At 46.7% G+C, this 27,519-nt stretch overlaps 1 protein-coding gene across 1 annotated transcript; it reads left to right on the plus strand.

Moving 5' to 3' along the window:
* The first annotated feature begins 1,736 nt into the window (after positions 1-1,736).
* Positions 1,737-18,752, plus strand: HIF1AN (hypoxia inducible factor 1 subunit alpha inhibitor). The gene is made up of 8 exons (XM_084635578.1): positions 1,737-1,937; positions 5,399-5,649; positions 7,230-7,378; positions 9,397-9,542; positions 10,400-10,506; positions 10,969-11,032; positions 11,450-11,560; positions 12,916-18,752. Exons 1-8 carry the CDS (start codon positions 1,755-1,757, stop codon positions 12,958-12,960), a joined length of 1,056 nt encoding a protein of 351 aa, XP_084491704.1. The 5' UTR covers positions 1,737-1,754; the 3' UTR covers positions 12,961-18,752.
* The last annotated feature ends 8,767 nt before the right edge of the window (positions 18,753-27,519 follow it).

The following is a 27,519-nucleotide window of genomic DNA, read 5'->3' on the forward strand; positions in this document are numbered from 1 at the left end:
AGTGCTGATGAGAAGCACAGTCTGGAAAGTAACAAATACTTTCCTCATGGATTGTATTTTCTAAATGGACAACCAACCCAGTGGCAGATTTAGAGTTAGTGGGGCCCTGTGTGCAGCTTCATTTTTGCCCCCCCCCACCCCCCGGCTCTTCTCCTAGGACCCAGCCAAGAAGAAGAACATTCTCTTATCTCTCCTCCACCCCATTTTTCATTATTTTTTTCTTCATCCTCCTCCTATATGATAAATAATAGGAAGTAAATGAAAATAAAGTGAGGTACCTTGATTGGGGCAGGGGCTTGGAGTGCAGGAGGGGGTGTGGACTCTGGGAGGCTGTTTGGGTGCTGGGTGCGAGCTCTGGGCTGGGACGGGGTTGGGAGGTGCTGAGGACTCTGGGAGGAAGTTTGGGTGCAGGGTGTGGGCTATGGGCTAGGGCAGGAGGTTGGGGTGTGGGAGGGGTCAGGGGGCGGCACTTACCTTGGGGGGCATGGCTCCCAAAGCAACCGGCACATCCCTCTGGTAGTGGCTCCTAAGTGGAGGAGGGCAGGGGATCTCTGCATGCCACTGCCTGCAGGCACCGCCCCAGCAGCTCCTATTGGCTGCAGTTCCCAGCCAGTGGGAGCTGCGGAGTAAGGGCGGTGGCAACACACGGAGAGACACACACACAGAGACCCCCGGGGGCTGCGGGGACATGCCGGCCACTTCCAGGAGCGGCGCAGAGGGAGGGAGGCAAAGCGAGCTGGGAGCCACCTTAGCCCTGCGGCTGGCATGTCTCTGCACACTGCTTGTGAGGACGGGGACAGCGGGTCTCCTGCTGCGCTGCCGGCTGGGACTCGGGGGCAGGTTGTCAGATGAGATTTGTCCTGCGTTTTGGGGGCCCCACTGTCATTGGGGGCCCAGTGCCACTGCGCTGTTTGTTTCATGGTAAATCTGCCTCTGAACCAACCTAATTCTCAACTACTGAGCAGACAATCTCCACTCATTGGTATATTTTGCTTTCCACAACCAAATTTCCGTACAACTTTTCATGAGTGATGTATCGGAGTATTCAGATGCTGATATCTAAACTGTATTGTTAATCTATTCACCTAAATTTGGGTTATTGCTGATTATGTACTCTAGGTATCATGAAAGCAGCAAAGAGTCCTCTGGCACCTTGTAGACGAACAGATGTATTGGAGCATAAGCTTTCGTGGGTGAATACCCACTTCTTGCATCTGAGGAAGTGGGTATTCACCCACGAAAGCTTATGCTCCAATACGTCTGTTAGTCTATAAGGTGCCACAGGACTCTTTGCCGCTTTCTCAGATCCAGACTAACATGGCTACCCCTCTGATTCTAGGTATCATATGACTTTTAAAAATTAACTTTGTATTTGTGGATAATCTAAGCACCATACCCAGATGTACAGACACTCTTTTCCCAACCTGTGTATTATATATATTTTTTAACATTAGCTTTAATAAAATTTTAAAATATCCTTGGGGATCTGGGCCTTCCTCGACTGGGGGCTTACATTATTGAATACAATCCTGAGGTTCCCAATCCTCTCCCTGCTACTATCTCATTTTGTACCGCTGGGGGCGCTGTAGCCTCTCCCCAGGGCAATTCTCCCACCCGTGCTGCTGGGGGCGCCGCTCCCACTTCGGAGCCCCCCAGGCTTCTCCTCTCTATGGCTTTCCTTCTGTTTCCGGCGTCACTATGGAGGTGAAGTCGGGTATTTCCGGTTCCGGGTTCCATTTCCGGTGTAGGCGGCGATGGCGGCGGCCTCCTCCTCCTCGTCCGCGGAGGCGGGGGGCTCCGGGGCTCGGGAGGAGGCCGAGGAGACGGCGGGGCCCGGCTGGAGCGAGTCGCAGTTCCGCCATTACACCTTCCGGACGCAGCCCATCCCCCGGCTCAGCCACAGCGACCCCCGCGCCGAGGAGCTGATCGAGAACGAGGTGCCCGGGCCGCGGGGGCTGACGCCTGCGTGACAAGGGGCGTGAGGTGGGGAGCGCTGGGTGTGGGGAGGGCTCTGCGGGGCGAGAGGGGCCGCGGGGCTGCTGAGCCTCTGCCCCACCAGCCTGGGGCATCCCTCACAGGGTGAGGCTGTGTCAAGCGAGGCAGCTCTGGCGGGTGCTGGGCTTACGCAAACGTGGACAGGACACACCCAGCTGAGTTACGTGAATGCTCGTCCCAGACGCTCATGAGCCAACAACACAGAGGCTCCATCCAGTTCCCCCCAGCCTCGGGCCTCAGAGCTGTGAGGTCCTGCCCCGGTCAGAAGCCTGCCCGGTGTAAGGTTCATTACCCACTTGGCCCCTCCCTCGACTGGAGGGGACACACACTAGCCTTTGTAAACTGAGCACCAAGTACTTCAACCAAAACACACTGTTTTAGGTAAAATATGACAGATTTATTAACTACAGAAAGATAATTTTAAGTTATTATAAATAGCTAGCATAGAGATCAAAGTTGGTTACCTAAGAAATGAAATAAAATAAATTTGCAGTCTAAGTTTTATAAGCTAAACAGGATTTGAATCAAGCAATGTCTTGCCCTGACAGACAGTATAGTTCCTCAGTACACAGCCTGGGACTCTCCTCCAGCCAGAGGTGCTGACTTTGTGATTTGCCCAGGGTGGGGTGGGTATGCTCAGCTCCCGCTATGCCCCAGGCCCTGCCCCCACTCCATCCCTTCCCCCAAGCTCCCACCCACTCCCTGCCTCTTCCTGCCCTTTTCCTATCCCCATCCTGCCTCTTCTCACCCCATTCCACCCTCTACCCCAAGCACACCCCACTCCTGCTTCTCCTTCCCCTCCTGCACGCTGCTGAACAGCTGATTGTGGTGGGCAGGAGGTGCTGCTCCATGGGGCTGCCAGTGGGTGCTGAGCTCCCCCTATTTTTTTCCTGTGGGTGCTCGGGCTGGAGCACGTCCGGAGTTGGCGCTTATGCCTCCAGCCCAGGACCACCCTCCCCAATTCAAAGTCTTTGTCCTCTAGATGTTTCTTCCAGGTGTTGAGTTGTTGGGGGAGTTAGGCTAAATGATGATGTTACTTCCACAAGTTCGCTGGAAAGATTTTTTGCTATGATGTGGGTCAAGCAGTCGCCATTGTATATGTGGTTTCTCTGAGATGGTTGTTGGGAAAGTGGATTCTCTTCAATGGGCCATCAATACTTCTGGATACAACATTGTTGTATCTAAAAAGCTGGTTGTGGGTCTTCCCAACCTCACAACATATTTCAGTAACACACACATAGCAAAACTTCATAACCTCACATACAATGATAGTACGTACAATCCAACAGAATATTAATGTTCAACAGATCAAGCCTTTCAAAATGATACCTCACAAGGCATACTTTGAACAGAACATATCATAATTATATGACAGTGCTGAATATGGGGGTTAAGGGTGCTGCTTTGAGGTACAGAGTGTGACGGTGTGGGGGGGCAGGGCACTTGATAGTGCTGGGGGTGTGTGGGGACAAAGCCCAGGGGTGTCGTGGGTGGGAGGCTGGGGCTGATAGCGGGGGCTGATGTGTATCTGTCAAGGAGTGTGTTTGTGTGGGGGAGATCATGTGCACTTGGGGTTCCTGGTGAGCAGGTGTGAGCACCTGCTGACTCACTCTGGATGGTGTTAGCAGCCCAGGGATCTATGTGCTGTGGGTAAAGGGCTCATGGAGGAAGTCTCCAAAGGCTGAGAGCACCTAGCAAGAGTGGGATTTCTGAAGGTGGTATATGTGATAGAACTAAGAGTAAAGGAGAGAAGATTAGAGAGGAAATGTAGGTTAGGTATGGGGAAAGCTTTCTGAAGGAGAGAGAATTGGGCTGTGGAATCACCTCCCAAGAGAAGCCACTTGAGTCATTGCCGTGTACAAGATCATACACTGTAAGCAGTGCTTTAATTTCTTGTGTTGTGAGGAACAACATTAATATTGAAAGTAATTAAATTATCATTTCTCACATTGGCTGTTTCCCTTTTTTCTCAATTTGGGCATTGAAAAATTAATGTTTGTTTTCCCCTTTTGTTCATAGTTAGCCTTTCTGTCAGTTGCTGCACTGTTGCAGTTGCGAAAGCTTCAGGGAAAGTTAGATCTTTGTTCTGGAATGTAAATCATGAAAACTTTATTTTGGAAAGCAATGTTTTTACAGACTTGGACTTTGATGCCAAATTTGGGTGTTGTCACCAATTTGAAGACAGTACCGTAGGGACCAATCCTATACTCGTTGCCATGGTTCAAAGTAGATGGGATTTAGTAAGGCTTCCCCATCTTTAATGTCTATGAAATGAGTGAGGTACTTGTGGTTTCATGGAAGCAAATCCATAAGAAGGGAAGTGGGCATGCAAGTTTCAGGGCTCGTCTACACTTCCGCTTATGTTGATATAACTTACGTTGCTCATGGTGTGAAAAAGCTACCTCTCCGGAGCGACGTACATTATACCGATCTAAGCGCCGGTGTGGACAGCACTATGTTGATGAAGATGTTCTCCTGCCGACACAGCTATTGGCCTCTTGCGGAGGTGGCGTTATGCTGACAGAAGAGCGTCTTCACCAAACATGCCACAGCAGTGCAGCTGTGCCGATATAGTGCTTCTAGTGTAGATTAGCCTTTAGAAACATAGGGGTGGTTCTTAGGAAGTTTGGGGAGTATGTGTGGAAAGAAGTATGGAAAAGGCTGGGGTGTTTTCAAGTAACTGTTTATGGTATAGGGGAGATGGATGGAATTTCCTTCTAGGGAGGATTCTGACTACATCTGTGTCCATCTAGGAAATGGGATAATCTCTGCTATCCCTTTGCCTGTACCTCAGCTTGACCTTTCTGTTGGAGGAGGATGAGACAGAGACTGGTTCCTTTCAGATTTCAGCACTGCTCCTTAAATTACCAAAGGGGCTTCTAAGGATCAATACAAATATTTCTACCTACTTTCCTGGAACAGAACACTCTTCTTCAGCGTCATTCCTAGATTCACCTGTCCAGGAATCAAACCCGAGACCACTATAAGGCGGTGTGGAGTATTCATATCCTATCCTATACTCTATGTATTATGGGGGTGTCTTATCCTTCGCATTAGCTGCTGTCCAAGTCAGGATATTGGACTAGAAAGACCATGTGGTATAACCAAATAAAGTAATTTCCGTATCCTTCCCTGACATGCTTCTATGACTGGTTTATAGAGTTGATTAGTGGCATCTGGCACTCCTTTGTGAGCATATCACGAGAAAGTGGTGACTAGTTCCTAATTTTTCTTGTATTTTTGGGACTTTCTTCCTCCTCCTTCCCAGACCCTGTTGCCTGATTTTCCTCCTCCCCCTTCCTACTGCTTCAGAAGGGAAACTGTATGGTTATGATAATGAGTTAAAGTATCTCCCAGTTTCTCCAGAAATCCTTGAACCAGTGTGCTTTCTTTTCCTGTCTAGGAGCCAGTGGTCCTAACAGATACAAACTTGGTGTATCCTGCCCTGAAGTGGGACCTGGACTACCTCCAGGAGAACATTGGCAATGGGGACTTCTCAGTGTATAACGCCAGCACATACAAGTTTTTGTACTATGATGAGAAGAAAATGGCCAATTTCAAGAACTTCAAGCCGAAGTCGAACAGGGAAGAGATGAAGTTTAGTGAGTTTATGGAGAGACTCCAGGAAATACAGCAGCAAGGGAGTGGTGAGAGGTAGGTGATACTTGGAAAGCTCTCCAGTTGCACAGGTTTAACTGGTGATCGATTTAAGATTTAGGCACTGTAAATGATTTGAGAGAGCATTTGGACCCGCTTTTTTTCATCTTCACTATGATTTCTCCTCCTCAGATTCAGTGTTGGAGGAGGGTGGTGTTCTCAGGTGTCCTGGGTTTGGTCATCCACTTGTTAAGTGTTTCAAAGATGTCTGTCTACATTTATCACAGAATTTTTCAGTGTTTTCCTGATAGGACTTTCACGTTCTTTGGCAGGAATACAGTGCTCGTGAAAGATGCTTTGCTTGGCAGCACTGAAGGCTAAAGGCCATGATCCCTAGAAAAGTCACCCACTGGCAATCCAACTTTTCCTATGCTGTCCCACCAATGTATGCTAGCTCTGACTTAGCAGATGAGAATGGTGTCGAGTCTCTTATTGTATATTGCATGGCCTCTCTTCTGAGACTGCTAGCAATGGTGCAAATTAGTGGCAGTTGTGCTGGCAATATTTATGTGGATGCTTATCCACTAGCAACTAGCCTTATCCCAGCAACTGCTTTCAACAGGCCACCAAGCAGTTACTGGATGGTAACAACTTCTGGATGCTATTAACCTTGGCCGAGGTTGAACAAGCTATATACCACCCAGTGGCTCTGTATGCCATTACCAGTTTTCAGAGCCATTCAGTTCCCCCTCAGGTTTTGCCCTTTTAGATGATATGCCAGAACCTATCACAGACCTTACACAGCTTTGCTGGTGAATATGGGTATAGGGTGTCTAATGCATGTACCGCTGAGATTGCAGTGACTGAGGCACTGATAGTTTGGTCTCCTACAACTAAAGGCACCTTAGTGTATGACCAGCTGAGGTCTGAGGTTGATGTGCTATATTCCTTCACAGACATTCTGCCCACAGGAACTCTTAATCAGAGAGGCCCCTCTGGTGGTTAGTGACGGAAAGTAAGTGGAAGAGTTAATTTGGGGGATATTGATTAACTTTGCTTGACTGTACAGTCGCTTGCTTGATAATGGATTGGGATTTAAGCTTCCCTCCTGCTGCACTTGCTGGTTAGTGTTTCTTCTAGCCATTCCTCTGAGATCTCGGAAATCGTTTTGGATTGCTCCAAAGCCCCACTCATCCCAAAATCTTTACTCAACCGATTACTGTTTGATCTAAATTAGATTTAATTTCCTCCTATGGTGGGAAATTCTGCAGACGAAGTTTGATCCCTCGGATTTTTGGAACTTTTCCTTTCCACAGACACCTACATTTCTTATAGTTTTGCTTGCCACTGTTGGTGACAGAGTAGAATTTCTAAAAACTAGATTTCCCTCTTTTGCAGAGAGCTGAGTGGGACATGTAATTCTCCACGTAGTTCCTGAAGTTAACTTGTGATATTGGTCTCCTCTTAACATGTTTCACATACATGAAATCTACCTGTCTCTGTTAGTATGGAGTGTGTGTGTGTGTGTGTGTGTGTGTGTGAGAAGACCGGGAAAGACATCTCTCTAAGGGTGGATGAGAAGATGCCTGTGTATCCATATGTATGCGTAACACTCATTTTTCCCTTGGGAAATACAGGTTGTATCTGCAGCAGACTCTGAATGACACGGTTGGAAGGAAGATTGTGATGGATTTCTTGGGCTTTAACTGGAACTGGATTAACAAGCAGCAAGGGAAGCGTGGCTGGGGGCAACTGACTTCCAACTTACTGCTTATTGGCATGGAAGGTAAGCAACCAGTGTTGATTCTGAAGGGCATGAGGGAGACTTGGTAATTCTGGTGTATTTCAACTCTGGGGGTCGCTTTAATCTGAACTTACCACTTGTTTGCAGAGTGTCTCTGAAGCAGCACAGATAGCTTTAAGGGGGGACTCCTTGTACACACAATTTTTAATTTATGTTGCATGGAGAGAGGGTCAGGAGAGTACCCTTCTGCTTGTGGTTGCTGGAAGATAAATTTCTACGTGTCTAATTACTCCCTGAAGTGTCAACTCTGATACAGACAAAAGTTGTGCAGTGTGTTTTGAACTAATAGTTGACATAGCCACCCCTGGCATATATCAGTGGGGGATGAACTGATCCCTGTGTCTTACTTGAGCACTTCAGGCTTTTTGGATTTGATGCTCAGTACAGTGTCCTCTAACTTATTTTTATGTATTCGAATTAACTGCAAGCAGGGACCAGCAGTAGAACTGAGAAGATCAGAGTTTAAGATCTTGCAAGCTAAGCAGGATTAGATCTGTTCAATATTTGCATGGGAGACCACCAAGGAAAACCCAGATATTGCAGGAGGAGATGCTGGTAACTTACTAAGAAACGTTCTTTCCTGAATCAGTACTGAAGCAGTGCTTCAGGATAGTGTTAATGGGCAGTGTATTGCAGGGAGGAGCTGTCTCTTGAATGAGACTTAAATCTGATATTGCAAAATTATATCGGGCACTGGGGAACTTGGAAATAGATAACTCCTAAAATATAGCATAAAGTGGAACCTCTAATTAATTTAGAGACTGATATGTAGACTTAGGTACTGGAAAATATATACACTACTTCATTTCCTTTATACAGAGCATTTTAGTAGAAGGTTGATATTTCTTTACCTTGACATTTTGAGGATGAACTTTAAAAGTTCTGAGGCATGCTGGATGCAACGTAATCCAGCTGTCCATCATACTTGTATCTCCTGGGGTACAATCTTAAAATCCTCAGAAATTGCTGGCTTGTTCAAGTTCTGGCTACACTTATCCCTATGCAGTGAAGTGTAAGCTGTTCATCCATGTGCAGAGCAGCCTTTTGTGTGTGTTTCTGAAACCTTTCAAAAACACTACATTGGCACTTTTCAAAGGGTCGTATCTTGGTCAGATGAATTCCAAATCTCATCAGGGCAGTCAGTCACTGAGGGTTCAGACTGGGTCAGTTTGCTATGGTGAAATGGGACATGTTTCTGGAGGTTGCCATCTTGTGGTTCAGAATCTACAGTTCCAGTTAATTCCTTTTAAGTGTCTAGCCATTGTGGTCACTAAGATACCTTCAAAATGCAAAGAAAATGTAAACCATCGCAGTGAGGTCTGAATTTACAGAAGCAATAGCTCAGAGTGGTGTCCAGGGTTTGGTTTAAGGGCTAGTTGACTCAAGTCTAACCAAAAGAATCAGTCTTGCTAACTATCTCACTGCTGGTCAAAGTATCAGAGAAAGGGGAGGGACAGTCATGTTATAAAGACCTACTGTGAAGGAACTGTCATTTGGCATCTCATGGGAGTGGAAAGAAATTTGTGAGCAAAGCATGCAAATGTACCATGTGGGGCCCTTTTTAGAGAGGGCCGTTTCTATGCCATAATTGCATCTTCCTTTCTTCAGGCATCAAGGTTCTTAAGTTATTGGGTCTTCTTAAAACAAGTTCTTTCCCACTCTTGTACTCAAACAGCTGAACAGGTTTTCTTAAAACTTTCTATAAATGTTACCTTCCACCTTCAGGCTGAGACCAAATTGGAAAAACTCATAATGAAAAGTGAGAGTTGGGAGTAACTGAGAATGAGGGTTAAAACGGAAACTGTTCTGTAACTTTAACTCTAGCAGTTGCTAGCCCTGCTGTAATGCCTGGTTTGTAAAGTGCTTTAGGATCCTTTGCTCTGTTTAGTTCTATAGACATGTATGGCAGTTCGTTGTTGCCCCAGTGAGGCCTATAACCTGTTCCTTTGCCCAAGCCTTTAAAGTATATGTGAGAGTTATCAGTCTCTTTCTTTGTCCAGGGAATGTGACACCAGCTCACTATGATGAGCAACAGAACTTCTTCGCTCAGATTAAGGGCTACAAGCGGTGTATCCTGTTCCCTCCAGATCAGTTTGAATGCCTCTACCCTTACCCTGTGCACCATCCATGTGACAGGCAGAGCCAGGTGAGAATAAGATCTATAGTGAACTGGATCTGTTCCCTACTATGCACCAAAAAAGAACGTGCATAAAAATCACTAAATCCATGGGCGATATGCCAGTATCAGTACAGTGTACTAGTGCCTATCCTGATGCTGAGCCTTTAGAGCACGTCCACTAGTTGTTACCTTTGGTATCGATATGTGGTGCTGGAAAATGGGACTCTATTGTGCATCAGAGTTATGAATTAGACTTCTTTAGTGTCACTGTGAGGCAGTATATTTTAGTGCTTGGAGCCGACAGAGCTCTAGCCCTGAGTAGGGCATGTCAGTCTCAGTGTCTCAGTTTTCCGATCTTCTGTCTAGCACACTGGTGTTATGAAGCTGAATGTTGGCAGTTCCTTGAGATGCTGTAGAAATGCCAAGTGTTGTTTACTGTGCCTTGGGTGTTTGAGTGGTGCATTTGTCAGCCACAGAACATAACTCTTCTGGAATGGTACCAGTATTCTTATTTTGTTTGCTTTGGTCCAAAGACGTTTTTCTTTTAGTCATAAGCATTTCCTACTGATGGGAAATAACAGGGACATTGCTTCTTCTCTCGTACCTTTCCCTCCTCCCCTCTTTTTCTTAAGTATTTAACAAGACACCTATTCCAAGAGAGCTACTCGACGCAGATCTGCCTTGGGCTGTGCTGCAGGAGTTGGAAGTGTGTGTGGAACTATACACCGCACCTGGGACTGGTACACTGTATAGGAATGTAACTGCTGCACAGGACAGACCTGCAGGGAGAACCTGCAGTAGAGGCTGCTGTCTGAGCAGAGTGCACTCCTGAATTTCCTCCCTCTGGCTGATCAGTGCTGCATCCTTGTCTCTTGATCTGCTAGGTGGACTTTGACAATCCTGACTATGAGAAGTTTCCCAATTTCCAGAACGTGGTTGGCTATGAGACAGTGGTAGGCCCGGGTGATGTGCTCTACATCCCTATGTACTGGTAAGGAGGATCCAATGAGCTGGGAGAAGGAGGGGAGGGAGTGTGGCCAGCAGGTGCAGAGATTTAGACAGAAAGGGTGGTCTTTTGATTAAAGCATTGCACTGCGATTCAGAAGATCTCGGCTCCTATTTCTGGCCAAGCTACAGATTTGTAGTGAGATCTTGAACAAGTCTTAACCACTCCATGCTTCAGTTTCCCATCTGTGAAATGGGAGTAATAATATCTGCTACCTCTGAATGTTGAGGATAAATCTGTTAATGTGCATGAGGCATTCGCATACTACAGTGAGATGTGCTCTAGCAATGCACATTTAAATAACTAAGGGGAGTTGTTCAAGTAATTGTGCTGGTGACTGAGTGACATGCCAAGGTGCCTCTCCTGCACTCTGGCTTGCATCCAACACTTATGTCTGTGTAGCTCATTCTTTTGATAGTAGCTCTCCCGTTTTGTGTTTCCATGTAGGTGGCATCACATTGAGTCTCTGCTGAATGGCGGAACCACCATCACTGTGAACTTCTGGTACAAGGTAAGCACATGTCCATCTGCACTCCTGTGGGAGCCCATTATTCAGTAGGATTCCCACTGTCCCTGTGGCACCCCACCATGAAGACAGGATGGCAAGCATGGAGAACTCTACTGCCTGAATCATAGAAATTTACGGCTGGAGGGGACCTCACGGGGTTATGTAGTCCACCCCCCCTGTGCTGAGGCAGGATTAAGTGTGCCTAGATTGGACCATCCCTGGAATGTATTCTTCTAACCTATTCTTAATCTTGTCTATAAGGACTTGTCACTAGCAAGGTTTCTTCCTCTAGAGGCATGGGGGTATTGCAGTTGAATAGCCAGGGTGCTTGGGTGTGAGTGGCATTGTTTGCTAAGATTGGGGTAAGGTTGAGGCATTTCAGGAAGGACACAATGAGGTGTTCTTTCTCTTTACTTTCAGGGTGCTCCCACCCCAAAGAGAATTGAGTATCCCTTAAAGGCGCATCAGAAAGTGGCGATAATGAGGAACATTGAGAAGATGCTGGGAGAGGCCCTGGGAAACCCACAAGAGGTAAAGTAAAAGTTAGAGATGCTGCCACCCCCACTGAAATGTCCAAGTGTGGACTGCAGAACTCTGGATCCCAGCAAACCACCCGAGGCTGCCTGTGATATTAATGGGGATGGGTGACACCGCACTAGTGGCAATTCTTCATCCTCTACCCTAATAGTCCTTGGACACAAAAGGCTGAGATCCTCAAAGTACAGTGCTTGGGCTGATGAGTACAACCAGTGACGTAGTGCAAAAACTGGGAAATAGTCTCTTCTGCCCACAGCTTGCGCTGTTTGGTTGCGGATGCTGGCAGAAAAGGATGCTGGTCAGAGGCACTAGTGACAACATTAAGGTATGATATTTCAGGAGCAGGGAGGGTGATAAATAAATGCTCCATAATCAGTTTTTCAGTGGGATACACAATTTTATTTTTTAGCTCTGCTGGGCTGAGAGATTTGACCTCAAAACTGACTCATTTTGAATACCACCTTGCTTTTTTCCCCCCACTTGAGTTCCAATATGATTTTTACCAGCTGGCATCTCATGACGCAGTGGATTAAACTGGGAATCAGAATCTGGTTTTGAAGGGCTGTTATCTCTTTGGTGGAGGTTGAAATACTGGGTGTGGAATACAAACGTTTTCATGGCCAGTAAACCCTTCCAAGCACTGGTCCTAGACCACTGATTAGTGCAAGAACACTTAAATCTCTGTATAATGTCAACAAATGTTCTTTATCCAATTTACATGCTATCTGGATGATCCAAATAAAAATGCCTTTCAATACTAATGCATGATGAGAGATTCCTTCCCTGACTATTCACAGGGAATGCTGAGGGATAGGAGCAGCCTTGACTGCAGGCCAAACCTTAGGATTGAGGGACAAATATTGTCTTCCCTTTCTATAATGCTTGTGATTTTAAGTAACCCCAGAGTACCTTACTGGTGATACAGAGGAAATGCTCCTTCTCCACTCGAAAATAAAGCAGCCCCTGTTCAGTGTGGCATAAGATTAGAACAGGAAGTGAAGAAAACTGTCTCCAGTTGAAACTGCAGGTGGGATTTTGTGTAGGAAAGTTGTCACTACTCGCCAGGACACTGTGGTTAACTCTGGTGGAAGATGCTAGGGGATCTTTAATAACCATAAGCGATCAAGACTCATTTGACATCTCCTCTGAATCTTATCAGGAGATTGGTTCACTGCTAACTGGGCAGAATAACCAGCTCCACTTCTTCCCAATCTGTATTCCTCTGAGATCCCCTTCTCTGGCCTGGCCTGGCCCGGCCCAGCTTAGCTTGTGGGAGTTAGGCTGCAGGCTGTGCCGCCCTTGTTGCTCTGCGCTTGCCATGGCTAATAATCTGTTTTTGCTTTGAACAGGTGGGTCCCCTGTTGAACATGATGATTAAGGGTCGGTATGACTAGACCCTGGCCACCTGGGTGACTGACGGTGGAGCTGCTTCATTCACGAGTAATGGAAGATACTGAGCGCTGGTATTGCACGCAGCACTTAAGACTGATGGGCTGCTGGCCCATCTCTGTCCCACTCCACGACAATTAAGGGGACTACTGGAACTGCAAAACCATTAGCCCACCTCCTTCCCCCTTCCCTCACTGTCATCCAACTGAATCTCCCAAGAAAGAACCTGCACTTAGTGAGCAAGAATCCAGCTTCCAATAAGTGTGTTTCCCCTGTCTGCCGAGACGAGGAATGTGGCGTCTGGCACTCGAATGCTTTTCTTCTTTGGGTTTTAATTTAAAGTGTTGAAAGAACAGTTTGGAAGGGAGCCAAGAGTGGTCTTGTTTCCACAAGCCCAGTGGCTGGGTTTCTGTGATGGTGCTGGCAGTGGACACAGTACCCCTGAAATCTGGGACAGTCAGCCTGGATAGCAGAAAGCCTTAGGTTCCATGATCCTGTTGTGTTAGAGGTCTTGTTCTTGCTGGGTCTTGGCACCGTGGGACAGCAGGAATGAGCATGTGATGACTTGTTTGAGGAGAAACTGGAAAGATGGTTTGGAACCCCCCCCACCACCCTGCTCCCAAAAGATGCAGTGCTCAGGGTATTGGGAGCTTGGTACCTAGCAGGGTGATCAAGTTGAATCCATACAGTATGTATGCACACAACGCCACCCTTTGAGTCCTGCCTCTGTCAGATGTGTCACAGGAAACCTCCTCTCTCCCGTTCACAGCAGAGTTCTTTGAGGAGTGAAGGTCTCCTGCTTTTCTCTAAAGCTGCAGCATGGTTAGAAGTGGATGTAACGTGGTGAGGGAGACAGATTACGAGGGCACTCACCAAGTCTCCCACGATGAAACCATGTCAAAATTGATCTCCTGGGGCCCTGAGACTGATGAATAGCCAGTTAAAATCAGCTTCCCTTTTCTCCACCAGGGGGTGCCGGCTTCCTGGACAAAACACAGAAAGTGCCCTTTACTAATTAACTGTGTGTGTTGTGAGGCTGTAGTGTTGCTCCCTTCCTTGTATGGTCATGTGGGGAGGCGGGGAAACTTTCATACCTGTGTTCATTTTGTTTGAATCCTTTATGTTCTCATACTTGGCACAACAATTTTCAGAATGAGAAGAGAGAGTCTACAGGAGCAGCAGAACTTCCTTTTAGAGTCCTGGCAATCGCCCTGAAAAACTAGCATGCCTTCCTAGTCCTTTCCCTGCAGAGCCTTCCAAACTCACATGGAGCCTTGCCTTGCCTTGCCTTGCTCTGCTGTTCCTGGGTGGGAAACTTGCATACTGAACACGGTTGTAATTGATAATCAAGATTAGAAAAGCTGGTTTGGATCCCATCTAATTCACCCCGCTGACCAGTGAAGGGTGTTCTCTTCACTATGTTTCGTAGTGCTTTGTCTCCTTGACTGTTTAGGACTGATTGTGACATTTGGGTTTCTGTGAAGTGTGTAGCCCAGAGAGGAGATGTTGTTGCGGAAACAGAATGATATCCATGGCATGCCATGTCCCATCTTGTGCTGGGACGACTCTTGTACCGTTTACTGTGAACTTCTCTTATGCAGGAATAGAAGAAAGACTCAGCAAAACTGAGTTGTTGGACAGCATCTGGATGGAACTTCGGTGTCTGTCTGTTGACCATCACTATTTGTGGCTCTGATACCAAGAGAGGTGCTACGGGTCAGAGCAGGAGTCTTGTTACCAAACATCTCTGTGTCCCTGACTTAGCAGTATATAATCAAGGTCAAAGAGAGCAGCAGGAGACAAACTTCCTCTCCAGAGCACTGTCTAGGTCAGAATGAAGGTCACTCAGCTGGATTCGTGTCAACGTTCAGCCTTGGGGGAGGGAGGAAGGACCCTCTTCTGCCTCTGCCTGAAAGTGAAGCCTTCCCAAGAGTTGTTGGTGTGTGCAGTCTCTCCGCCCTTGGTGGGAAGACACTCAGCTGGAGTCTCACCTGCGTGCCACTCTTGGGAGCACAGCAGTCTCAGCCAGTGTTCTGAGCAGCTCGTGGGGCGCCACCAGCTCCTGAAGCCCAGGCTGAGAATTCCAAGGGGCTCATGAAGGATGGTATATCTGGAACTTCAGGGTCCTTCCTTCTTTATTTGCCAAAGGTCTAACTTTGAAGTGTCAGAACAGTTTTTGCTGCACTTGACTGGCATGAAAGCTCAGTTTACAATGCACTGATGGACTCTCTCTTTTTTCCCCCCCTCCCCCCTTTCCACCCTGTGTTTTCAGTGCCCCTACCCTGGTCTTGGGAAGTTATGTGTGTGTGTGTGAGAAACACATGGTACCTTCTGAAATGTAGTTCTTAAATACAACCAATGTTGAACAACAGAAGTGTGTGGCTTTTATTCTCTGAGTGCTGCTCCCTAAAGGAGAACAGGAAGGCATCTGATCAGGACTCCTGTGGGAAGCGACATGGAGCTGGCCACCCAGGCTGGTTGCAGGTGGAGGTTAGAACTCAGAACTCTTTCACTTCAGATTGTTTGAATGAATTCAGAGCAGGTGAAAGGTGCCTGATTGACAGCCCTAGCCTCTGACATCCTTTTATCCTCAGAGCCAGTGTAGCAGGAGTAATAGCAGTGCAAGCTGTGACCACTGCCCCTCCAAGCAGCCTTCCCTTGATCTGAAGGAACCATGCCTCTAAGAGTGAGAAAGGAGTCTAGGATATGGCTGATCCAATCCTTTACCTTTGAGAGCACTGTCGAGTGTAAATTAGTCCCCTTTGATTTATGGCCTTCAATATGGACTCTTGTCCTTTGGCAACAAGCATGAGAACTTTTCCCAGAGACCACCCAGTCTGTCAGGTAGTCATGACTGTCAGTCAGCACCAGCATGTGCTGGAGATGCAGGCGCAGCGTAGAGATGAAAAGCCGCATATCCCATTATCAGTCCCCTGAGCCATCTCATCCCCATTGTGCATTCAGCCAATTCCTCACTTTATTTGGTAATCAGCAGATCTGCACCTGTAGGTCCAGGTTAGTATTTGTGGGAGCTTGCCTGTACATACTTCAGGTGTGCATCAATGCCTATGGGTATTGCCTCATGTCTGTTACACTTCCAGGAAATGAGTACATACAGGCCTGGTAGCTCATTATGAACTGTCGTGTGTATTCAGCCACCTGCGAAACCTCAATGGGTGGGAATTGATTTAGGTAACTACTGTGCAGGTGTAGTAAGCTGAGGAAGGGCTGGGTGGGCAAGATCAGGCTTCTTCATGAAGGTGTTTTGGGAACTTCCCTAATCCAATGTTCTGATTGGATTTTTGTGTTTAACCTGTAAAACAAAACTGCAGAATGGGGGTGGTGAGCGTGTGATTGCTCTTAGGTCTCTTGATATCTCTGTTTGAGAGGAAATGGCAAATATGAAGTGGAGGGGGGTGGTGGAGAGCTGGGCAGCTGGGTGGACAGAGGTACTGGCAGTGGGTTACTTGGTCTGAGGAGCTCTAGCACGGTGCAGTCAGATTATGGGTATGTGTGAGAGTGCCTGGCTTGACCCTTTCCTAGTGCCTGTCCTAACCCTGTCTAGTGTCTGTGCTGTGAGCATGCCTTTTGAGTAACTTACTTTGGTGACAGGCCACAGTTCAGAAATGTCCACTCGCCCTTTGGTGGCTGCTTGCATCCACTGAACACAAAGCACTTTACTAACAAGCCTCACAACAGAATCGGGAGGGATGAATTCGCCCATTTTTTCCAGATGGGGAAACTGAGGCACAAAAGTGAAGTGAGTCATCCAGTGAGTGTGTTAGAGCTCTTGAGAAAAACACGCCTGATCTGACTCCTGTATGTTTAATTTACATCCTTTTCTTGTCTCTTCTCTAGGTTTCTCTTTCTCTTCTCTAGCTCCCATTTGCTTTTCTTTGTCTTCACCCTCTCCCCCGTTCTTTTGAAGGCAGATTCTCCTAGGGAAGTGGAAGGCCTCCTTTTGGCCATAGGGTTCCAGGCTGTATGTGCTTTCATGGCTGAACAGTGTCCTGTAGAAAGGTGGCAGGTTGCTACTGTCTTCATATAGATGAACTGCCCTGTGGCTGGCTGCATTAAGAGGCACCAAGGGAGCAGGGAGGTCAGGCAGTAGCTTTCAAGACATGGTATGCAGTCCATGATCATGCAGCTTTCCTACCTCCCTTAGCTGCAGCCTTCTGTTTCGCAGCTTAGTGTGTTGCCCTGAGCCATTTATTAAGCCTCACAACCATCATATGAGGTAGGAAACACTGTGTTTTCCTTCCACTGGTCTTTCCTTTATATTCCTACATCTCTGCATTCCCCTCTGCTGCCACCTTCTTTTTGTAAGGCGGTTCCTGGTGCATTTTGATGGCTATTGGAGCTCAGCTCCCTCCAGTTGAAGAGCTGGGCTTCAACCACCACGATGTCTTGGGAGGTTGGAGGTCAGCGGGAAGTTTCCTTCTGAGGAGTCAAGCAGTCACCACCTCCTTCGTGCATTGTTTTGCTCTGCTGCTGCATGGGATGGGTTCTGAGATGAGCAAGCCGAGGAGGAAGGAGGCAAAGCTCTCGCTGTGGTGAACGCATGCAAAGTAAGTTCTAATTACTGCCTTGCAAGTCAAATATTTGTTGCGAGCAGAGGATTAATTGGCGGGGGAGGGAGCGGAAGTGGAGGCTCTCGGAGTGTAAGTGGAACAGATGCCCGGACGCCTTGGGGAAACGCAGCTTTCCTCTACAAATCAGAGCTTTAAATTACAAGGCTTTTACCAACGAGAACAGTTGTGGGAAGTCGTCTGCTCTCATTTGCGTAATGGCTTCTGTCACTGGTGATTAGACACAGGATGAAGGAAAAGAAATTTGACAATTAGGAATGAGCGATCATTAATCAGAATCTTTGTTAGGAGAATGTGAGAAAGGAGGAAAAATATCCCACAAACAATGGAAGCTGCCAACTTGGCTATCACCGTGCCAGGCGTTCCACAGCAAGGCAGCCTTCAGGCACGCAACTCGGAGTGTCAGTGTTGCTCTACAGCACCTCCTCTGCCCAGGTGAGGAGTAGCATTAAGGGGCTGTGAAGGGGACCACAGGCCTACTTCTGCATGGCCAGAAAACTTTCAGGGAATCACCGTGCGCAAAATCTTTCCGTTTGGTCAGTGTTTCCCAGCCGACTGCTCTGTAAGGAAGAGATCACATCACCGATCCATCTCCCTGCTGCATTCAGCCACCTGGGTTCAGTTCTTAGGGCCCTGCTGCAAACCTCCAGCAATAGGTGTGTGGACAGCTTAGTCTTGCAGAGAATTTTTCCTAAAGCCTCACTCAGATCAGTGATTCACAAGGCAGAGAAGGGCCAGCGTGGTCTTGATTGACACATGTAAGATTAGGATGGGCAAAGTGAATGCTGCTCACGCTCCCTTCCTGATGTTGTAGCATATGAGAACAAGGAGGTGGTTGATGGATGCATGATAGGCAAATAAAGAAGGGAGCAGTATCCACACAGCCGGTAGCTTCTCTCTGTCATTCACTAGCATAGGACATCATCTGGTCCCATAGCATCAATGGCTAATTTGACCAGTGCTCACTAAACTGCCCACTTGTCTGCATCTCCTGCAACCATCTCCTTGGATGCTGCCCCTTCTTTCATGGAATGCTCTCTCTGAACTGATACATCAGGTTGCTGCACTCTTCTTCAGATCTCTCCTCTGGATTCACTTCTTTAATGCCAAGAGGAAATTAGCCAGCAACTAATGGGTTTGTGGAGTGGCATTGGGGTATAGCTAATAGATGCATATGTTTAAAGCATATTAAACTCTCTTGTATATTGTGATTGTCTTCCTCCTCTTTGTCTTGGATTTTAATTTCTGTTGCGTCTTCCTCTCTGTATGGACAAGTGCCTCACCTGGTGTAGTTGTTACCGGAGTACAAGTACTATTTTGGATGCTGAAAAATAAAGGCTTTCAAAGCTCATGCATCAGTATGTCAGGACTGCTGCATGCCTCAGGAAGGAATTCTCTCCATCCTTATAGCAGTACACAATTAGCTCTGAGAGCTCTGATGCTCTTTCCTTTGAAGCACTGGTTATTGGCAGAAGCAAGATACCAGACTGACATGATAGACCAGTTCTGTGATCTGGTGTTCCAAAGAGCAAATCCAGTAGATAGGAAAACAATAGCTTAAACCTGTTCACACACTGGTTTATAGTATCACTTTTGAGTTGGAGTGTTCACAAGATGCCAGGAAGCATAGATCCATAATAAAGTTAAAGGGACATCATTAACTGGCAATGTAGCTAGTTTCAAAAAACAAATTTCGTGTTTTCCATCTGCCCCCAAGTTCCCTGGTCAATTTTTGTGTCTTTTACAGTCACATTTTCCTGTTCTTAAAGCTTTTCTCTCCCTGTTGCTGTGGGTCAGACACTCTCAAATTTGAGAAATGGTGAAATTTACTATGCACAAAGTACTGTCAAATACATAGGGAATAAACTGATTTTTTCCCCTTTTAGCTCTTAAGTTCCAACAAGCCTAGATATTACCTGTACCATTAGTAGATAAGCCAATTTCAGACACAAATATAGTAGTAAATATTGATAGTATGGTGGCATCCAAAGATCCCAACAGGGGTTGTGGTCCCATTTTGCTGAGTGCTGTACAAACACAAGACACAATCTTTGCCCTGAAGGGCTTTGAGGGTGTTGCATTAATCTAAAGGGATCCTACACAGTGATAAAAGTGCGGTGCTTATGGCAGGGGCTGTAGCCCATCTAAACCAGTTTAATCTCCAAAAAAAAAAAAAAAAAAACACTTTTAACCACCAGCTCCCCACCTGGAGCCAAGCTGCCATCCAGGCTTCTTGTCTCCCTGTTCCCTGCCAGGAGCAGGTGTGGGAGGGCACCACCAAGACTTCTCACCTCCTGCAGCGGGGAGCCAGGCAGGCGCATCATGGAGCTCTGAAATTGACAAGACTGCCAACAGCCACTGTAAATAACACAGTGTCTACACCAACACTAAACGTTGCCCTAACTACACCCACAAGAGGCGTAGGGCTTATGTCAAGGTGGAGTTATGTCTGTGTAGTAGGGCACTTACATTGGCAGGAGCAAGGCTGTAGTGTAGACACTGACATAATTAGGTCAACGTAACTGCCTTACATGGACCTAACTGCGTAGTTTAGAGCAGGCCTGTGTGTACAGCACCTCACACAATGGAGCCCCAATCCAATTTTGGGTGCTATAGTGATATAAATAATTGCGGTGACTGTTAATAATACAATTCCTCCTGAAATTGCCCAAGGGGTGTAGCTGGACAGTCCCTCCTACCCACTCCTCAGTCATCACCATTCATGGTAATGGTGCATCTAATTTTCATCAGAACAGAATGACCATACTGGGTCAGACCCATGGCCCATCTAGCCCAGTGTCCTGTCTTCTGACAGTGGCCAATGCCAGATACTTCAAAGGGAATGAACAGAACAGGGCAATCATCAAGTGATCCATTCCTGTTGTCCAGTCCCAGCATCTGCCAGTCAGAGGCCTAAGGCTACCCAGAGCATGGGGTTTCATCTCTGACCATCTTGGCTAATGGCGATTGAAGCCAGTTAAAGTCTTGGCCTTCACAACAGCCTATGGGCAAAACAAAATGCAGGCAGGTCTTTTTTCATGCACCAAAGTTAGCACTGTTCTAGGGAGCCTCTTCCCTTCCCTTCTGCCTTTGGAGGATCCAGGCCTAGTCCTGGTTGTGTGTGATAACTCCTACCATTTATATGGCAACCATCAGCAGAAGATCTCCAAGTTCCAGATAGCCGTTTATTAAGCATCACAACCACTCTGTGAGATAGGTAAGTAGAACAGTGATTGCCTCTTGCCACAGGGAACTCAAGCAACTTGCCAAAGGCATCACAGCCACTCACTAGCAGAGCTGGGACTAGAACACACGACTGAGGTAGGGTGACCAGATAGCAAGTGTGAGAAATCGGGACACTATTTTGGGGGGTGGGGATTTAAAATTGCCTATATAAGAAAAAGACCCTAATGTTGGGACATCTAATCATCCTAGCCTGAGGTCTCCTGGCCTTTTCCATACCATACAAATACAAGTACATTAGAAGCAAGAGGAAGACCAAGGACAGAGTACACTTGTTACTCGATGAGGGGGGAAAGACAATAACAGAAAATGTGGAAATGGCAGAGTGCTTAATGACTTCTTTGTTTCGATTTTCACCAAGAAGGTTGGTGGCGATTGGACATCTAACATAGTGAATGCCAGTGAAAATGAGGTAGGATCAGAGCCTAAAATAGGGAAAGAACAAGTCAAAAATTACTTAGACAAGTTAGATGTCTTCAAATCACCACAGCCTAATGAAATGCATCCGAGAATACTCAAGGAGCTCACTGAGGAGATATCTGAGCCATTAACAATTATCTTTGAAAAGTCATGGAAGACGGGAGACATTCCAGAAGACTCGAAAAGGGGCAAATATAGTGCCCATCTAAAAAAGGGAAATAAGGACAACCCGGGGAATTACAGACCAGACACCTTAACTTCTGTACCTGCAAAAATAATGGAGTAAATAATTAAGCAATCAATTTGCAAACACCTAGAAGATAATAAGGTGGTAAATAACAGCATGGATTTGTCAAGAGCAAATCGTGTCAAACCAATCTGATAGCTTTCTTTGATAGAGTAACAAGCCTTGTGGATGGGGGGAAGTAGTAGATGTGGTATATCTTGACTTTAGTAAGGCTTTTGATACTGTCTTGCATGACCTTCTCATAAACAAACTAGGGAAATACAACCTCGATGAAGCTACTATAAGGTGGGTGCATAACTGGTTGGAAAATCGTTCCCAGAGAGTAGTTATCAGTGGTTCACAGTCATCCTGGAAGGGCATAACAAGTGGGGTCCCACAGGGATCAGTTTGGGTCCAATTCTGTTCAATATCTTCATAAATGGTTTAGATAAAGGCATAGAGTACACTTACAAAGTTTGCGGACGATACCAAGCTGGGAGGGGTTGCAAGTGCTTTGGAGGTTAGGATTAAAATTCAAAATGATCTGGACAAACTGGAGAAATGGTCTGAAGTAAACAGGATAAAATTTAATAAGGACAAATGCAAAGTACTCCACTTAGGAAGGAACAATCAGTTGCACACATACAAAATGGGAAATGACTGCACAGGAAGGAGTACTGCGAAAAGGGATCTGGGGTCATAGTGGACTACAAGCTAAATATGAGTCAAAAGTGTAACACTGTTGCAAAAAAAAAGAAAACCCCATTCTGGGATGTATTGGCAGGAGTATTGTAAGCAAGATGCAAGAAGTACTTCTTCCGCTCTATTCCATGCTGATTAGGCCTCAACTGGAGTATTCTGTCCAGTTCTGGGATTCACTTTTCAGGAAAGATGTGGACAAATTGGAGAAAGTCCAGAGAAGAGCAACAAAAATTATTAAAGGTCTAGAAAACATGACCTATGAGGGAAGCTTGAAAAAATTGGGTTTGTTTAGTCTGGAGAAGACTGAAGAGGGACATAACAGTTTTCAGGTACATAAAAGCTTGTTACAAGGAGGAGGGAGAAAAATTGTTCTTAACTTCTGAGGCTAGGACAAGAAGCAATGGGCTTAAATTGCAGAAAGGGCAGTTTAGGTTGGACATTAGGAAAAAATTCCTAATTGTCAGAGTGGTTAAGCACTGGAATAAATTTCCTAGGGAGGTTGAGGAATCTCCATCACTGGGGATTTTTAAGAGCAGATTGGACAAACACGTGTCAGGGGTGGTCTAGATAATACTTAGTCCTGTCTTGAGTGCAGGGGACTGGACTAGATGACCTCTCAAAGTCCGTTCCAGTTCTATGATTCTATGACCCGATGGTACAATAGAGAAGTATCAGGGATCCCTCCCATCTAGCCGTAAAGGAAGGGGAAAGTGGTCATGTCCTTCTACACCTGCTTGTGAGCCCCAGGTTGAAGATCATTCAACAGAAATTATTGTTGATCAAGTTGATCTGAATGTGCTAAGCAGCCAGCTAAGCAACCAGCCCATATCTTGAGGTTGAGCTAGAGCATACATTTTAGAAAGAGATCCCATCTTTATTTAAAGCCTTCAAGTGAGGGAGATACCACCATGTCCCTAGGTGAGTTATTCTGGTGATTAATTACCCTGGAAGTTAGAAACTTCACCTTATTTGAAGTCTCAAACTATTATTTCTAGACTTCTGGAGTGTTCCACCAAGTTGCAGTGGGAAGCTAGGCCATTGGTCCTTTTTCAAATTGATTCAACCAATTATGAGGCCTTCACCCCTTTTCTAAGCCATGTGAGCTCAGGGAAGGAAGAAACCATTACCCAGAAATTCAGTCAGCAGGAGCAGAGAAGAGAGGGTGCAGAGTGCAAGGGCTTCTGATGTTATCAGTGGTCAACTAGTTTTTTCAGGCTGGACATTTTGCCCCCTCTCCTGATTGGCTGGGTGTTTGTTCCAATTCCCTCCCCACTCCTTCTGCCCTCCATGCTTCCATTCTCCCCCTTTCACCCCGTAGTCCCCTCCCTTCCTTGGCGTCTGTTTTAACTTGGATACAATATTCTGCTCTACCACTTCAACAAGCAAAGTTTCATTCAGTGGCTCAATTGATCTTGAAGAGGCTGGAGACACCGATTTTCTGCTCACTTTGAGGTAAGCAGGAATCTGTTCTGTCTTGCTACTTAACAACTCCTGACAATGTTTACGCCTTACTTCAGAAGAATTATCTGTTTCCATTACCATGTTCCTTCACTTGCTCGTTTCTTATCACTTCCTTCAACTCTAGGCTCCAGAGAAATTCATGCACGGATGTTTGGTAATCATTAAGCCCTAATTACCCTTTTGCACTATCCATCAGCAGTTTTCACACTTACTGCAGATTTAGAATGAGAAATAATCATTTACAAAACTCCCAAACCGTAAGAACTCTCCCCCTCCCACCGCAAAAAAAAAGTTTTGGAAGGGATATAAACAGGAAATGATCAAAATCCGACAGAATGATGAAAGAACTCAAATTTTATCCTATTTTTTCACTGAAATTATAAATCCAAAACAATGTTGACCAGCTTTAATATAAACCCTCCTGCTTCAGTGCAGACACTTTTCTTGGAGGGAGGCTATTCCCATAACAACCTACTGCAGAGTTTCTTGTACCTTCCTCTGAAGCATCTGGTTGGTAGCTATTGTCAGACACAAAAGGAATTATTTTGCAGAAGTTCTCTGGCCTGTGTTATGCAGGAGGTCAGACTAGATGATCACAATGGTTCCTTCTGGCCTTTGAATGTCTGACCATTCTGGCAGCTTCTGTGTTCCTAAAACGCTAGACTCAAGTTGGTTGATTACACTTTTTTAGCAAGAAGCATTGTCACAGCTACATCCTAGTGGAGACTCTTGGAAGACACCGTCCTAGCAGTTCCAACTATCACAAAGGCCTCTGGTAAAATCAGTGCCCAACAGCTGGAATCGATTGCACTGTTTCTCATGGTGGCAAGGAATCCCCATGTCCATCAGCACCAGAATCTAAACTCAGCTCTAGAGCGGGCTCCCTGTGAGTAGAACTTCCTCACTGACCCTGACTCTAGACAGGGCTTGCATGAGTCAAAACCCTGGTCTTCTGGCTTTGGTTTTGTTGTTTGGCTGTTTTTTGAGCAGCTCAGTTTATTACCAAGTAGCCTTTAGAATAAGTGCATGAGTGCTGAACAACCAAACCAAGTTATGGAGCTGCTGTAGCCAGTTCTCGCTCTCTTCCAGAATCCCAGTGTTGGCTGCTCCCTCAGCTGCCTCAAACAAGTCCTTTCTGCTTGAAACTTCTTGTGCATCAGAGCGATGTTTGTGCGTGGAAAGCTTGAGGTTCATTGGATGAGCCATTCTGGAGCGTTCAGAAAGTAGGGAAAAGGCTGATTTTTTTTCTTTCCAAGTCTGTTCTGACTTTTTGGGTTGTGTCTTGTCTGTAGAACAGTTTGGTCTGGAACCACCACAGTCGTTGGATTCATTTGCCTCAATGAAGGCTAGAATTTTTGTTTTAGTTTTGAAAGGTTGGATGGCTCAGTGGGAGATATTTGTGTAATGACCATTATCTTGTTTGACAGGGGATTGAACTGGGACTCTTCAGAACTAAAAGCATCAGCCTGTATACATTGAGCCCAAGTGACAAACCTGCATTAAATGCAGACCACACAAGCTGCATTTCCTGAGGTTTGGCTGTATTCCCCAAAGGAACTCAAAATGAAACAGAAAATCAACCCCAAACCTACTCCCCGAGCTTGGCTGCTCCCAGCGTTCCTCCTTGAGAACTGCTCAGCCCACATATTAGTTCCTCTCTCTCAGAGCTGCTTTCACCTCCCTTATAATCACATGGGGGCAAGAAGCCACTTGCAACAGTATGTTATCAAAACACACAAACACTTTCCAGCAGGACTGCCAGCTGCTCAGGATGAGAATGTTGGGCAAATGCTGGCAACCTGTTCCAGGGAGTGGAGCTGGGGGGCCTGGAATTTGTCAGCCTGGAGTTTGGCAGCCTCTGCTTGTGAAGCTATGTTTGTAGGCCAGCATTCACAGGGCTGTTCATGTGGATCTGGCACTGTGTGGGGCTTCCCTATGAGCTTGCCACTCCCAAGATAGCACTCACAGGCTTTTGGGGGCCTGGCACTGGTGAGCCTGCATTCAGATGATGCTACACACGGAACTGGTGGTCCTGGGGTAGCACTCTGAAGTCTGTTCTGATTGTTCCATAGGCTTGGGCCCAGGCCTGGATCTTGTGGTTCTGATTCTGGTGTTGGAGCGTCCCACTTCCTGCCCACTCATCTTCTGGCTTTCTCCTTTCCCCCTGTATCTCTGGGCATGTGACTATGAGCCCCTCGAGTTGCTTATTCCCATCTCCTCTCCAAGCACAAAGGTAATATTGTATTTATTTAAATCTCCTGCTCTTCCCAGTATTCATAGATCTCCCCCGTCCCATCTGTCTTCCTCTCCTTCCTCCCATTCTCTTTCCCTCCCTCCCCCCATACTGTGTAAGCTATTAATCATTTTGACAGGTTCAGCAATGGCCTTTATTTCCTTGAGGCAGCCAAGAAATGTCTGCGAGCACCTTTTTGACACCCTCATGTTCTCTCACCAATCAGCCCAGCCGTTTCTGCCGGAGTGACACCGCTGCAAACTGGGGACCCTTGTCACTGCCAGCTGGGAAATGGGCAGCGGGACGCCAGCCAGGCCGGGCGCCATGTGGGCTACTGTTAGCTGTGATGGATCTGTCGTTTCCCTGCAACTTGAACATGTCATTTCTCGAATCTTGGTTTCACTGCAAAGTTGGATGGGAAGAAATCGGCGGGGGGGGGGGGGGGAGAGGGAGGGAGGGAGGAAATAACAGCATCCACCCAAGTGGCTGGAGGGAAGAGATGTGGGAGGAGAGGGGTGGCGAGGGGAAAGGAGCAAAGGGAAAGGATAGATGTGTCTGGGGAGGTTAAGATAGATGGTCATAACTGTCTGTTCTGGCTTTAAAATCTATTCATCTTTTATGGCTCCCCCTGGCGCCCACCTCTGTGGAATCTCACCCGATCTAGCTATAGACTCTAACCTCATCTGCGTATGGACTATCGAGGGCACCTGTGATCACAGTATCTGGCTGGAGGCTGGCCTGAATCACTACCCCCAGAATTCCTTTTGCCCTATACCGGAAGAAGGCTGCCTTTGTGTGTCTATTTCATTTCCCATGGACACACTGTATCATGGCCTGGATGTGCTACATGCTTCCACAGCCAGTAGAGTCTTGGGGAGAGCATGCGGTACGTACGCCCTTCAGAGCCTGAGCCAGACTAGGGCCAGAGAGCTGTGCTGCGGGAAGTATGGTCCATCCATTCTCAGCTGGCTATGCAGCATCTCTCTACCTCAGCCAGGGGTCAAGGGGTGCTGTGCTGCTGGAGGGGCTCTCTCCTCTACGTAACAGGAATGATCTCCGAATCCCAGTGCTTCAGCATGGGACGGGGGTTGCTCTGCTCCTAGAGGGGCTTCTTAACCTGGCCACTCTCCCTAGGCCAGTAGCTCCACAGGCTTTTAGAAGGACTTGTTCTTCACAGGGTGGACAAACTCCACCTCCCAGCATCACATGACTCCTCCTCTCAGAGTGGAGTCTGAGGGGGTCAGAAGGCCCAGCATACAGCGAGAGGTTGAAATGAAAAATCCCAGAGATGGGAAGTTGGAGAAAGAGAAAAGGGAGTCGAAAATGATGAAAGATGGCTGACCTGGGCAGAGGTGCCTGACGCTGAGCCTAGAGGACAGCAAAAGGGTCCTTCTAGATGAGAGGCTACAGTATGGAACTGTAAGCGTGAGCCAGGCATGAGCATGAAGGAGACCGGATGAAGGCAGGGATTACTTTCCCCAACACTGAAATGCAGCCACCACAGTGGCACTAAATGTGGCAGCTACAGCACAGTGGCACTAAACTTCTGGACACAGTGGAAAAGAAACCTCTAGTCTGATAAAACTCGAGGAGGAGTTTAGGCAGGAAGGATGTAATTACCCCCTTTCACATAGGTAGAGGCTGACATGCCTCGTCTTGTGAAACACACAAGATCACTAGTGCCTAGATG

The sequence above is a fragment of the Lepidochelys olivacea genome, assembly GCF_965140295.1.
Source record: "Lepidochelys olivacea isolate rLepOli2 genome assembly, chromosome: 7".
Classification (NCBI taxonomy): Eukaryota; Metazoa; Chordata; order Testudines; family Cheloniidae; genus Lepidochelys; species Lepidochelys olivacea.